This window comes from Telmatherina bonti (genome assembly GCF_933228915.1).
Source record: "Telmatherina bonti genome assembly, chromosome: 12".
Classification (NCBI taxonomy): Eukaryota; Metazoa; Chordata; class Actinopteri; order Atheriniformes; family Telmatherinidae; genus Telmatherina; species Telmatherina bonti.
Window position 1 is genome coordinate 35,921,109 of NC_136610.1, and position 15,423 is coordinate 35,936,531.

A 15,423-nucleotide genomic window follows, 5' to 3' on the forward strand; every position below is an offset into this window, starting at 1 on the left:
AACGATACAGAACAAACGCTTTGCATCCTGTAGAAAACCCAAAACTCAAAGTGACCAAGTAGCTTTAGAAAAAGATTTATATTTTATTTTAGTGTTTTACGGTGAAAAACATCGTGATGCAAGAAATGCTTCTAGTCATTGTGACAGCTCCAGGATGCAAAGCAGACAATCTGTTTTCATCCATTCAGAGTAACAAAACAGAACATAAAAATATGAAAATAGTGAAATTAAAAATATAATTTACATCGACAGCTTCAAACACACTCGGCACGCGCTAACACAACAGACAGACGGTGATTTGTGTTACGGAGAAATCTGGCTTGATGCACAAACTGGAGCGAAGAAAAAATAAATCTGTTTCAGAAAACTTCACTGCCTTAAAATACAAACACACACAAAGACGGGAAAACACCGAACGGCGTCATGTTCATTCAGGCGGAAGACAAAACAAATGACTTTTTACGACAATATTTATTCTGTCTCCATTATTGATTCTACTTTTGTAACTTAGGTATTTTCTCTATAAAACAACACGTCCCTCGTCCTTTTCCTGGTTAAACGAAGTCACGTCGACTCAACCCCGGTACACGACATCCGCTGTCATTTCTGTAACTCCGGCGCCGCTTTACGTCCAACAGATGTTGGAAAAATATGGATTATTTTTACGTAAGACACGCCGACGTCTCTGTTCCTACCCGGTGGGTCAGAAAAAATGGCTGCAAATGAAGAGGAGTTGGACAGATGTGCCTTCAGCCGCGGGACTGAACATTTATACCAATGTGAAGCTGAAACGTGTGCAAATGATTTCCACCCCCCCTCTTTCACACCTGACCCGGTTCAGGTTGGTTTTGGGTCAGCTCCGGCCCGTGTACCAGACCTTCCTTCACTGGACTATCTGCGGCATTTCGCTCCAGGCTTTGGCTTTCTTCTTCGCCAGCGCCATCCAGGGCGGCTCGTCTTGGGGCAGGGCCGGGGGAGGCAGGCCTCGCTGGGGGGACACGGGCTGTCCGGGGAGACCGGGGGCTCTGGGACCAGGCTTTTCCGGGACGGTTCTTGATGAAAACGGAGGGGAGGTGACTGCGGGTGTTTTGGGTGAGGTGGGAGTTTTACAGAGATATGATGGCGTTGTACAAGGAGAGGACTTTGAAGGAACAGGGATGGGAGTGGGGGGCGACAGGGACCTCTGGGGCGAGCCGGGCGGCGCTGGATGTTTTGCCGGGGCAGAGGGCAGCTGTGGTTTCGGGGCAACGGGGCAAGGAAGCGGCTGGGACTTTGAAGGCTGAGGTGGCACTGGAGTTGGAGGAGAAAGAGTCCTCTTGGTGTCCTTTTCTACCGACACCGTCGGCTTACTGGTCTCCGACTGGTCAACTGGAGGAAAAACACACAAACAAAAAGCCAAATTCAGATGAGGGGCAGTGGATCAGCGCCTCCTGGAGGTACCGAGATCTAGGCGGAAGCTCAGAGGGGACAGAGAGTTTGCAGTTGCTGCTCCAAAACTGTGGAACATCACTGTCAACTTTTAAAACACACCTAAAGACCTATTTTTATGATCTGGCATTTTATCCAGTTTGAGACTCTGCTTTTCTATTCTCTCTTATGTCCCGCTTTATTGTTTTTATTTGAATGTTTTCATTTCTTTTACTTCTGATTGCTTTTATTGTTTTATCTTTTATTCTCTTAACTTCTATTGTTATAATCTCACTGTATGTCTTTACTGTTCAGCACGTTGTTGCAACTGGCGCTGTGTGAAAGTGCTGTATATATAAGGTTGAGTTGAGTATACAGGTGTGTGTGTGTTCAAGTTTATTTCTACAGGACATTTCTACAGCAGCAGCTGCACAAAGTGCTGAACAATAAAACAACAAACAACAACATTCCACAATTTAAAATTAAACACTGCACATTAAAAAATAAAATCTGGACACAAAACAAAAATCTAAAATACAAGTAAAAATTAAAATACACAAGAAAAAGCTCAGGTATGACCAAAGCATTGGGTTTTAAGGACAGACTTAAAATCAGAGACAGATTGAGCAGCTCTGATGTGAAGAGAAAGGTTATTCCATATGTTAGAGCAGCAACGGAAAAGGCTGGATTTTAATCTGGACGATGGAAGCTGAAGTAGAAGCTGAGAATCGGACCTGAGAGTCCCGGCGGGAGCCAAACCATTTAGGGCTTTAAAAACAATCAATAAAATCTTCTACTGGGTCCTAAAACTAACTGGAAGCCAGTGCAGAGATGATGTGATCGTAACCTTGCGTGTGTTTGTGTGTGTGTGTGTGTGTGTGCGCAGCCAGAGCTACCAGAGCTCACACTGGTTTCATGTCAGACTTGCAGGAACACAGAAAAGCCAGATGAGGGCAGTGTTACGCAAGTGGAAAAACTCCATGGCAACAGCAGAAACGGGTCGCTTCTTTTCGTGGTCCCGCTGAACGACCCGGTTTCAGCAAAGCTTCGTCTGCTGGACGGATGGACTCACGTCTGACAGGAAGACTTTGGTATCCGGGGAAGTTCATGGTCGCCTGCTGATCCTGTAGCTGCAGAACCCAGACCATCAAGCCTCCACCACCGTGCTCGGTTGTCATGAAGTGCATTCTGGACGGGTCTGTCCACCAGGCTTATTGTCCATTTGCTGCCATGTTCATTTCTAGGCTTTTTTTTTTGCTTCCCGTTTCCACGGTAACGGCGTTATGGGCGGACAAACCTGGAAATGGCTGCAGAGTGAAACTCTCACATGAAACCAGGTGAATCCTGTCCGTGTAAACGTCCGCTGCACACTCAAAAATAGAGGTACCAGCTTGTGCCTAAAAAGGTACAAATGCTTGTCGCTGGGGGTGTACTCTTTTGAGAGACATTTCTGTACCCTTCAGTTCTGGTCTATTTTTGTACCTTATCAAGTTCAACCTCACCTTATCAAGTTATGTTTTTTATGTTTTCCACAGCATTAGGCCTGGTCCACAACACTTAGCAATATTATCTTATCTTTAATCTAGAAATAATCTTCAAAAACTCAAAATACTGACCAGCCATACACTTAGTTTGCAGCATCTGACCTTCATTATCTGGTGTAGTACATGACTGTTAAGTAGTACTACTGTCATCACTCAACTCTGCTCTAGTTTGTAACATTACAGCCATTAACATTACATTTTTCAATGCTGCAGGTACCCTTATTGTCAAAATGGTACAAATTTGTACTTTGTCACTTTGAACCCTTTTTCGTACTCTGAAGGTGTGCTTCTGGTCTCTTAAAGACCAGTATTGTACTTTTGAGGGAACATTTCTTTAAAATGTACCTATAGGTACAGAAATGGCCTTATCTTGTACCTCTATTTTTGAGAGTGTGGACTCTTTATGTGACTCCCCTCACCCCCCATTCTGTTCACTGCGTTTGTTATTTTGGTGAAAGACATGAGATATGACTGGTTTTTGGACATTTATTAATTACATTTACACGTCATTGGCCCTTGCTTCTATGCCATTCGTCTAATCAATCTAATATCTATTTATTATATATCTATCTATATATCTATTTTTTATTGGTGGCCAAATACACAAAAACAAAAACAAAGAAATGACCGTATTTAACCGTTCCCATGTTGATCTCATAGTGTTTCTCTAATGATGTCGTTCCTCATTATTATCGTGTTAACGCACATTTAATTTAATCACCGGCATTGATGATCATCACCAGGCTGCTACCAACGCCTCTCATTCCTACGTGAGCAGCGAAGGTATATTCAGTTTTTACATCCACTGTTTTATTTTTATTTTTATACGGTTTATACTTCATTTTTATTTTGATTTTATTTAACCAGGAAATTCCCATTGAGATTAAAAAACTCTTTTTCAAGGGAGTCCTAGCCAAGAGGTATTAAAGTATTAATTACAGCAAAGTTCCCATTATAATTGCTTACAAAAGAAGACAAGCAGTTAGAGGTTATGAAGGCTGTTTCAGATGCTCTCAATCTGGATTTAAAGTCATTTCATGGAAAAAGTTCTGATACTTTCCAATCCTTTCGCATCATGTTGTGTGTAAGATAAAAAAAAAAAAAATTCATAAAAGTTAGAAAATTAAAACTAAATATGATAAAACAAAGTAAAAAACAAAAATATTTTTATTTCTATTAATAGTTTAAACAAAACTTTAGAGTCCTGACACATAAAACTGTCTGAACTAAAGAGAATCTACTTTTTTCTGTTTGTTTCTAAGTTGGATGCCTAAACAACTCTGTGTGTGTGTGTGTGTGTGTGTGTGTGTACCTTTGCTGGTGCATTCAGCCGTTTTGTGCTCCCTGCTTGCAGCCGAGCTGACGTATGTCGGCAGTGAAGACTTCCTCTCCTGCTCCTCCTGATGATGAAGACTGTGTGTGTTTAAGCTGCACGCTCCAGTTTCTCATGATGCTCAAAAATACAGAAACTTAAAAAAACACACACACACACATTACCTTTATGGCAGAAAACTCATCCAGAGAGTTTTCTTTGTAGATTTTCTGTTTCTGTTTGGCCACAGAAATCCAGCTTGGAGGATCTGCTCCACCCCGACCCGGGTCTGAATCCACACACAGCAGACACACCGAGTCAGGACAGGTTGCACAACACACTCAGCCGTGTGTGAACGGGAATACATACCTGAGATACGCCTTGGTTTCCCTCCAGCATCCACGTGTATCTCAGGTTTTTTAGGAAGGGCAGGCTTGTTGCTGATTGGCTGAAATACGACAGGCTTGTTGCTGATTGGCTGAAATACGACTGACTTGTTGCTGATTGGCTGTAGGGAGTCAGCTTTACAGCTGGTTGGCTGAGATGGCGACTCTGATGGAGCCTGAAGGACAAAATAAACATAAAAAATAATTAGACCTTCTTAAATCTAAACTTAAACATTTTTTCTTGTCTTTTGTTCATTTGGTGGCAAAAAAAAACTGGAAGTAAAACTAAAAGCGACGTCATGGAGACCTCCGATATCTCCACTGCTTCGGTCTGACCAGACCGTCTATGAACCAGACATTTTTTTCCTCTCTCTTATACAGAACGGCAAACAAAGATGAGACAGAGATGGAAAAATAAACATAATGTCAAAAGAATGAAGGATGAATGCCGTTTGAAAGCCACTGTCTGTGTATATATATATTAGATTATTTTCATCTACTACTAATTTGCACGGTTGTTTGGATGCTACTGTTCATACTGTACATATCTCAATGTCTATGTACCAGATTACTTTCACCTTTACTATTTTATTATTATTAAACAAAAAATCTAATTTAGAAAATAGCTGTATTTCTACTTTTATATTATTATTCAGTGTTTTTTTTTTTTTTTTTTTATCATTTCAATTATTCAGCACCTTATCACTGAAACAAGTTCCTAGTCTGTGAATTGTTCAAAGATAATGGCAATAAAAGTGTTTCTGATTCTGAAATAAATATTAATAAATAGGTGAACGTTTTAAAAGTGGTTAGTTGTTAATAATCACATGGTGAGATAAAAACAGCTTTATGGACAAACAGGTCATTAATTCAGCCTAAAGTCTGGTCATTTGTTATTATGATAAAAAGGCAGAGTTGTAGGAAATCTAAATGACTAAAAACCACATTAAGCAGGAGGATCTGGGAGCTGCAGATGTAGGAAACACACCCGATGTGTGTTCAGCCGAATGCAGCGAAATAAAGACCAGAAGTGGTTTAATTAGTTTCTACTGGGACTTGATTTTAAATTAAATGAATGAAAAATAGTTTATTTCTCCTCTGAAGGAAATTATAAAGTTAGAATATCTTAGTATTTGTTCTAAAAAATAAAAAAAAAGTTATTTACCAGAAAACCAGAAAAGCAGGCAAACGGAAACAAACGTTGTTTAAACTCGTTGAGACTTAAATGTCTGTAAAAATGATGAAAGCCACAATCCGCGTTAAATGTTTGCAGATAGGACTAAACCAGAAGCCGTGATGCGTTTCTGACTGGCGGCATGGCGGCGGTTTAGGCCAGAAAGCGGCGCCCGCTCGTCGGGGTTCATCACCTCAGGAGCTTCCTCCTCCGAGCTGAAGCGCAGCAGAGCCGACGTCTTCCTCAGCCGAACTCCGAAAGGATTGTCCGGGTTTCCCTCGGCAACCGCGGAGCTTTCTGCAGGTGGGAAAAGTCGTTAGATGGTCCGTTTCCGCCGCAGCCTTCATCACGCTCAGCATCCTCACCTGCTGTGACGTCTGAGCTCGGAGGTTCGACTGGAGCTGTGTCGCTCTGAGGTTTCATCCCAGCATTCCTCACCTCCGCCGTGCCTGAACTCACCGCCTTCCCGACGGCGTCGCCCACCTCATCAGTGACGCCGGGAGACAAGGAGACACGAGTGGGTGGGGAGGAAGGAGGGCTGGAGCTCTGCGACCTCTGCCAGGCGGGGGCGATGGTGAAGCGGACCTTGCTCTGGTCCGTTGGCTGGGTGGCTGCAGGAGGCGGCTCTTCTGCTTCCTGGTTGGGCTGCTTTTCCTCCTCGTCTTCCTCAGTGCCAGCATCATCGTGGTCTTGCGCTGCGTTTGGTTCTGTGGAGTCTGCATCAGCAGGTGGCGACCTGGCGGTGCTCTGGCTGGGATCTACAGCAGCTGGAGGCAGCTGGAACAACGAGGCGGCTTTGTCTGAGCTGGGAGACGCTAGATTTATCAGTAAGGTGGACGTCCTGCTGGGGGGGCTGACCGCACCGTCGTCACAGCGAGTCCTACCATGAGACGGAGGAGACGTGGACGAGGCGGCGACTTGTTCCGCAGCTTCACGCGGACCTTGTTGCATCTCTGTTGTGTCTAAAAGAGTCACTTCGTCATGACGACGCTGCTCCATCTGGTCGGCCTCAGGCTGCTCTTCCTTCACATCTTCCTCTGGTTTTTGCTCGACAAGGTCGGCTTCTTTACCTTCCTCCTCTTCCTCCTCCTCCTCCTCCTCTCTGAAGCTTTCCTCCCCATCCTGCAGGCTGGTCACAACCTCATCTCCATTTCGTGCTGAGTTCTTCTCTTCTGTAACGTAGACACCTGCATCTTGAAGCACTTCGTCTTCGTCACCTTCCTGCACGGAAGCACTCTGACTTTCCTCATCCTGGGAATCAGGAATCATCTGCTCTTCTTCCTCTGCTTCCCTATTCTCCTTCATCTTTACCTCTTCTTCCCTCTCCTCCTCCTCCTCTGGTTCCTCCTCTTCCTCCTCTGGTTCCTCCTCCTCCACTCGCTCACTTTCCTCTTCCTCCTCTTGTTGCCTGATGTTCTGTTTTGGAAGCACGTAGTTTTCAGGCTGGTCTTCCTCTTCCTCCTCCTGCCGTCCTTCCTCTTCATCCTGGAAGACACGAGTGAAGGAAAACAGAATAAATGGAAAATTTTCAGTTGAACTAAAAGTCAGACTTGACCTTCAGTTGGAGAAAACGGCGCATGTAAGTAGAGGTAGAATAAATGTTCGGGTCTGTGCGGACGGCGAAGGCTGATGGTGAGTCCTACGTCCCGTTGCCTAGCAACCGCAGATGCTACGTTTAGTGTTCCCATTCTTTAAAGAAACTCCATCCATCCATCCATCTGCCGCTTATCCGGGGTCGGGTCACGGGGGCAGCAGCCTAAGCAGGGAAGCCCAGACTTCCCTCTCCCCAGACACATTTGCCAACTCTGCGGGGGGGATCCCGAGGCGTTCCCAGGCCAGCCGAGAGATATAATCCCTCCAGCGTGTCCTGGGTCTTCCCCGGGGTCTCCTCCCAGAGGGACGTGCCTGGAACACCTCACCAGGGAGGTCCAGGAGGCATCCTGACCAGATGCCCGAGCCACCTCAACTGGTTCCTCTCGATGCGGAGGAGCGGTGGCTCTACTCTGATCTCCTCCCGGATGACCGAGCTCCTCACCCTATCTCTAAGGGAGAGCCCGGCCACCCTGCGGAGGAAACTCATTTCAGTCGCGTGGATACGAGAAACACACGAAAACAAATTTTTTTAAAAGTGAAAAAAAACAAAGCGTGAATCTTTCCTTTTTATTTGCCTGTGGGTAAACTGAAAAAATGTGGCGGTGGTCCTGAAGCTCTCCTTGGACTGTTAACACTCTGTCCAGCTAATGTTAACGTTGGTGAAAATAATCCTGGTGGTACCATAGACTGTATATAAAGATGGGCGGAGCCTCCGTAGGTTTCTGAAGAGCTAAATTGAAGCTCGGTGGGCGGTTCCTACCATCGCCATCTTGGCAGGGGCATGCGTGTCGTCTCACCCGGAAAATACAAATATGGGCAAAGAGGTGGAGCTGAGAGGGGGGCTGTGAGCGTCATGGTGGATGATTGACATCGAGCGAACTCCGAGCTTTCTGTAGCGAAGAGCTAACCAAGCTAACCCGGAGCTAACCAGCTAACGGAGGTAAGTGGTCTAAAGCTAAGTCACGTTGTTAACCGACTAAAAACTGCGGTTGTTCTACGTTCTTCTGACTTGAAGCGGGAGATCTGGTACCTGTCAATCAAAGAGACACGCCCTTAAATATGCCGAATTTTGAGATTAAATTACTTTTAAACGGGCGAGTTAGAAAAAAATTCACTCAGGTTTACCTTCATGACAACTGTGGGGGCACAGTTGTCATGAAGGTAAACCTGATCTATTAAACCTGAAATGGATTGTGCTGTTAAACATGTTTATTTCTCCTGTAAACATGTTTATTTCTCCTGTAAACATGTTTATTTCTGCTGAAACATGTTTATTCCTGCTGTAAACATGTTTATTTCTACTGTGAAGTTGGTCTTTTTAACATGGGAGTCTATGGGGATTTGCTCTGTTTTGGAGCCCCTAGTGGATGAAGGGGGAACTGCAGTTTTATGCACTTCTGCATAGGCTTCACTTTTAACCGTTGAAGGCTCCGTCCGTCCTTCATATACAGTCTATGGGTGGAACGGATGTGATTACATTAATTTGTTGTGATTCAGCTCAGCAGAAGCCGATGCTGCTGACGTCTCATCTCGTCTCTCCACGACCGGAAATAACACCGAACTTCATTTCATTATTAAAAGCTGATTTAGCTGAAAGAAAAGACCCAAAGTCTGGTGATAAAACTGAGCTATGCTGCCCTCTAACTGCCTTCTAGTTCAGCTTCAAAAACACACGAATCCTGGGAGAAAAGCGGCGATGGACCCATCGCTTGTGGCCGACCGACGCGCAGGTTTGTCGGTGGATTCGACGGAGCCCTTCGCTTTGAAGCAGTGACTTTTCGCCACTGTGCCGCACATAGCCGACGAATCGAAGCGCGTAGACACCAAACTGCGACACGGCTACATCTGTGGTAGAGTTTAAGGCTAATCAGAGTGTTGCTGGAGACATGCACACATCGTAGCGAATAACGTAGAATACATACACCATGCTGAGGGAATCGCTCTACGATTAGATCGTCTTCCTCATCCTCCTCATCCTCCGCTCTGCTTTCCACCTCTTCTCCAACAGCAATCTCCTCTTCTTCCTCTTGCAAGGCAGCATTTTTCTCCTCCTCCACCTCTTCTTCTGCAGTTTGATCCAACACCACAGAGTCTGAAGGTGCCGGCTGATTACCAACAGGCTCTTCCATCTCTTCTTCATCTTCATCTTCCTCCACCCCTCCGCCTCGCTTGTCCATCTCTTCCTCCTTGTCCAACTCCAGGACAACACCTTCAGGATCTGCATTTCCAGAGCGACATGTGAGGGGGGTCTTCAGGGAGTTCAGCACCTCCTCTAAGAGGGAGCTCTCCTCATCCTCAATCCTGCGGACCAGGTCGTCTTCTGAAGCCGAGTTTCTCTCCTCGGCTCCATAGAGAACACCCGGAGGGTCCATCAGGTACTCCCTCGGACCAGCAGGGGGCTCCGGTGAGACCCTACAAGTGAAAAGCAGGAGGTGACGTTAATGGGAGGAGAAAACAAAGCAGAGGATCAGGAGGAGAAAACCAGGAAGTTGTGAGGTGCAAACACCTGGGACTGTCCAGCGAGGACGATCTGGAGCTGAGCCTGGAGGAGGGCGGTGGCTGCTGGTCAGAGACTTCCTGCTCTGAGAGGCTCGGCTGGGGGGGGCAGGAAGCATCCGGGTCGTGGGAAACATCCGGCTCCGCTTCCTCCTCGTCCTCCTCCTCCTTGTCCTCCTCATCTGTGAGAGATGTTGTAGGCTGACCTTTCTCCTCAACCCCGTCGTCGTCCTCGTCGTCTGGCTCCGCTTTCGGTTTCAGCGGCTCGTCGTCGACATCTGGATCGTACGAACAGAACAGAGGGACGTCTGGGTCTGCTAACGTTAAAACTACAGAAAAAACAAACAGTTTTACATTTTTAGTTTTAAAACAAATGGAATTCAGGGGAAAAAAACAATGTTTCCTAAATAGTCAACAGCTGTAATTTCAATATGATTAAAGTCCAGATAATTTTCCACCGTCTGATTTCTACTGATCTCATGTAAGAATGGAGAGGTCTTACCTGGAGAACGACATGGAAATAAATTAACATTCAGCAACATGTGTCAGTAATCAATATTAAAGTTTAACCTGCCTTACTATAACCGAGTTTTTACACTTTTCTTTTTACAGCACCGAACTTTCTGATCATCAAAATGACTTGATTTAAGTCAAATAAATCCGGTATCAGCAAAATGGTATTTCGATATTTATCATTACATATTTACATTTTAAATAGCGCTTTAAAAAAGTAAAGACAGATATTAAATAGCAAAACACTATCAATAGTTTTCACACTAAAAATGTGTTGAATTATTCTATCATCACGCATTATTTCAGTAATAATAAAACATTTCTAAATGTTGCACTCTTCAGTTTTAAATTAGCAAACTGCACATTTAGATGCAGAATTTTCTAATTAAATTAAAAAATAAATGTGTTTAAGCATTCAGACACTTCTAGATTTGATCTGAATTCAAATAAATAATTTTGCATATTTCTTTTGCATCCGGCAAAAATAAAAAGAACGTAAAGTTTCAGTACATGAAGACCGAATGAATATTTTTTAAACGATGATGTCGGTGATGAAATTCCGTCCAGGATTTTTACAAGTTTTTCAGGCTGATTTTTATGATCTTTTATCATCTGACAGAAAGACAGTCGACCAATCAGAGAAGGCGTGTTGACGATGCTACCAGCGCTCGTCACCAGCTGTACGAGCCTCACCTAGTATCACCATGGCAACCATGGCCGAGCTTCTCATGGTTCTCTTCAGGCTCGCAGCGAGCTGCTGAAGCAGACCCTGAAACTGTCCCGTCCTGCAGAGACCGTGGTCCCGCTTCAGATCCTGGACTAAACAAGTTCTCGTCTCTTTTCTAGAATAGCCTGAACCTCAGCACGATGTCGCGTCTGATGTGGAATCCGTCTTTTTGCCAGCTTGTGGTTTCATTTTAAACTCTTCATAACGGCACACATAAACGTTGATATTGCACCTCAGTTATTATTAATTATTCGCATTTTTGTGTTGTTTATTTGAATTTTTTTTTAAATAATTTATTTTGAACTAAAAAAACAAACTTTAAAACAGAACAAATAATCATTACAACAAACAAAACAAGCTTCTTATGTTTAAAAAGGGTCTTAGAAGAAGTTGAACACTTATCTGGTCCAAAAACCCTCATAAATTATATCCTAACATTATAAAGGATAAAATTAATGAACATTATGTAATATTACAATAAAACTTAAACAATAAATAGTAGTAATACACACAATCAATCATAATATACATCAATTTCAATCCATATTTGCCTCCTAACTTTTAATTATCTCATCTTTTATCATTTGTTTAAATTCCCCTACTGACTGACATGTTTTTATTTGACTGCAGCTTTCCCTTCGTGTCGGCGTGTAAAAACCTTCACACTGAAACAAAAGACTGAACAAAAATCCCAACCTTCTGCCATCTGTTGTTGTTCTGCCTTCGTTTCCTCGGTTTCTGCTGCTGCCGAGATGTTCAGCGTCGAGTCTCTCTCCACTTTCCCCTCCAGCTGCGACACAAACAGTTTTACTTCAGACATCGGTTTCATCAGGAGCTCCTTGTGACTCTGGTATGATGCTGAAAAGTCCTACAGAAGCTGTCGGCTGATGATGCATTATTCTAACTAAACATGTTTAATAATCCTGTAAAATTTTAAGCTTTTTACAAGAGAAGCTGATTGTTCCGCTGCTGCAGATCTTTTATAGTCTGATTACTGCGACGAGTCCAGGTTCATGACAACGTCAGAAAACCGTCCAAAACAGGGAAAGTAGCACCAGAGCTGCTATTAGAATAATGATTCCTGGGGATGTTATAAATATACGTGTGTGTGTGTGTGTGTGTGTGTGTGTGTTACCCTGGCAGGTTTCCGTTTGTTGCAGGCTTTGTGTCTCAGGCCCAGCTTGTGTCTGGCAGCAGAGTTATCCAGACAGCCGAAGGGACTGGCTGGCTGGCTGAAGTCCCCGGGAACCACCAGGGGGCTCACCGCTCTGCTGGAGGCTGAGCAGGACAGCTGGGAAATAAAGACACAGGAGACGTTCAGCTTATTAAAAAGGAGGAACACTTGGGTCAGCGTTTGGGAGTGGAGGTAAACTAACTCCCTGCTGCTTCTGGACTCTGAAAAACCAACACTTTAGTCTCGTGTCCGGGCAACTACAGCTGTGCTCATATTTATTCATTAAAGAAGGAAAAAAAAACAGCTGCCTGTAAAATAAGCTGAAATTGACTAAAGTAATAATGAATAAAAATTTTTATGAAAATCATGACATTAATTTCTAATTCTGGTTCAATAGAAATATTTTTTTTGAAAAGCAAACAAATAAGATAATTTATTACATATTCCGTCAGCCATAAAATAATATTTAGTTGAAGAATCCTTTAATGTTTCCGCTCCAGTCAGGTGTTTTCTGTTCCTCTCAGTCAGACTTCTGCACCTGTTGACAGGTATTTTGTCCCACTGTTCAACAGAAAAGTCTCTCATTTATCCAGGACACATTTGTTTGTTTGTTTTTTCTTTCTTCACCTCAATTAAATGAAAAAAAAAAAAAACCAGTATCTTATATTACTAAATTATATTTTTGGAAATTTTTAGTTATTGTTCCTTTTTAAGTCTCCAGTTATTTGAGTGATTGTTGTAAATTCAGCCTTTTCTTTAATGAAAGGGGATGAATCCATATGAGCACAGCTGTACGTCCACATGCTGGTCACCGTGCAGAGCACAAGTTAAACAAGAGAAACTTGTTATTGTCTGTCCACACCGGACAGAAGAGGCTGAAATAATAAAAATAGCCAATAAAGAAACCACAGAAAGCGTTTGAGAAAGAGTGCAGCTGCACACACATCAGCTGTCCTTATCAGTGGGACCAGCTCCTCGCTCGCCTGGTTCATCTCGCTTCAGACTAACTCCTCATCACTTCACCAAATCCACAACTTCAGAACAAAAACAGCATCTTCTCTGTGTTTATTTTCATGCTTAACGGTGACGGTGGGGTTGGATCAGAACCAGAGACGAGCAGCAGAGGCCCGAGCCGGTCTGCAGCCAGTAAATCACCAGAAAGTCCTCTCTAGTCACGGAAACAGGACCGAGTCAGACTCTGAATGCTATAACTACATGCAGACATGCTGACTGCCAAGGAAACCATTGGAATGCGCTCTGAACACACACACACACACACACACACACGCACACACACTCATACAGTAGGTTAGTGGAAGAGCATGTGAAGTCCTGCAGCTGCAGAAACAAGACAAACAGGTCGAGCTGCAGAGCTCCAGTTCGGGTTGAAAAGCAGCAGAGAAGGAAACATGAGAGGATGAATGTTTCAAACAAATCTCTAGTTCTGGCTGGGATTCTATAAAACACATGAAATGTGATCAATTCATCTGAACTGATCACATTTTGAACGGAGGAGGAGGAGGAGGAGGAGGAGGAGCAGAGAGGCTGGAGAAACTTCCTCATACCGTCTTTATGTTACGTTGTTTTAGAAAGAGACTCCGTCAAAAAAGATCCACCATTATGAACTGATACTGGGAGCCGGTTCTGATACTGGGAGCCGGTTCTGATACTGGGAGCTGGTATGATTACTGGGGCCAGTACCCATACTGGGAGCCGGTTCTGATACTGGGAGCCGGTTCTGATACTGGGAGCTGGTATGATTACTGGGGCCAGTACCCATACTGGGAGCCGGTTCTGATACTGGGAGCCGGTTCTGATACTGGGAGCTGGTATGATTACTGGGGCCAGTACCCATACTGGGAGCCGGTTCTGATACTGGGAGCCGGTTCTGATACTGGGAGCTGGTACGATTACTGGGGCCAGTACCCATACTGGGAGCCGGTTCTGATACTGGGAGCCGGTTCTGATACTGGGAGCCGGTTCTGATACTGGGAGCTGGTATGATTACTGGGGCCAGTACCCATACTGGGAGCCAGGACTGATACTGGGAACCAGTGCCATCACTGGGACCTAGGACTGGTGTTGCATGAGGACGTGGCTGTCGGGTGGAGGAGGGCTCTTCATCGGTATCGGCCGTTCATTGGCTGGAATTAAACCACATGTTTCCACTTCCGTCTCCATGACACCTGGAACGTTGCTGAATTGCAGAAGTCTGAAAAGTTCCAGCTGGAACTGGTTTTTATTGGATCCCAATCAGCTTGAACTTTCTGTGCTTATCAAACACTTTTAGGTGTTTTTACTGTGATTTGTTCCATATAAATAAATTTGAATTTAATATCTTTATATTACATATGGAGGTAAAGCAAGAAGAGTTTAAAAGGACCCCTTAAGCAACCCGACAAAAGATAAATAAAAATTCAACATTTAGAAATAATGGGAGATAATTTATATCTGAGATGATAAAGTGTTTTTCTTATTTATCTTCAATCATTTTGTAAATTTGTCATGAAAACAATACAATAAATACATATTAAAGAAAAAGAGCAGCTTCAGGACAACACACACAGTAAAGTTCATGTAGCATCACATACAGAGCACATGACGACCATTTACTGCATCTGTCCTGTGAAATGTCGAGATGAACTGGAACAGAGGAAGTTATTTAAATCAGATAAAAATGTGGAAATCTGATTAAAAACACCTCAGAAGACTGAAGTCCTTCTACATCCAGACAAATTTAATCAAATCAGGCAGAAACGACACTAATAAGAGCTGAAACTGATCCAAACCAGTAAGTTGGGCTAAAAAGGCAAATTCTCAAAAGTTCCTTTTTTCTTCTTCCACACGGTGATTTCATCCATTTCTCACATTAAAATGTTGAAAATCTGAGTGAGAAAATCGAGTCTTTAATCACAGATTTCATTCTGAGTCACTAATTTAAAAGTATTTCCTGTAAATCCTGTTTTTTTTTTACTGGATTTACTGGAAACATAAAGGACAGACAGACCAGATCATAACGATCTGGCTGCAACTCCGCCACATTCCTGAGTAAAAACAGGATTTTCACGCTTCTCCGTGCACGTTTGTGGCCGTTCCC

The 15,423-nt window shown here is 43.7% G+C and overlaps 1 protein-coding gene across 1 annotated transcript in view; it reads right to left on the reverse strand.

The window, feature by feature from the left end:
• LOC306762935 (uncharacterized protein) overlaps nt 1-15,423 on the reverse strand; it is a 64,440-nt gene continuing 49,017 nt past the window's right edge. The window contains exons 7-16 of the mRNA XM_079249588.1: nt 12,288-12,443; nt 11,849-11,942; nt 9,923-10,241; nt 9,339-9,828; nt 6,189-7,308; nt 6,017-6,120; nt 4,633-4,825; nt 4,449-4,552; nt 4,264-4,351; nt 1-1,368 (exon numbers count right to left, since the gene is read on the reverse strand). Of these exons, the coding sequence (XP_079105714.1) occupies nt 884-1,368; nt 4,264-4,351; nt 4,449-4,552; nt 4,633-4,825; nt 6,017-6,120; nt 6,189-7,308; nt 9,339-9,828; nt 9,923-10,241; nt 11,849-11,942; nt 12,288-12,443 (3,153 nt within the window). The 3' untranslated portion in view covers nt 1-883. The remainder of the gene's footprint in view (nt 1,369-4,263; nt 4,352-4,448; nt 4,553-4,632; nt 4,826-6,016; nt 6,121-6,188; nt 7,309-9,338; nt 9,829-9,922; nt 10,242-11,848; nt 11,943-12,287; nt 12,444-15,423) is intronic.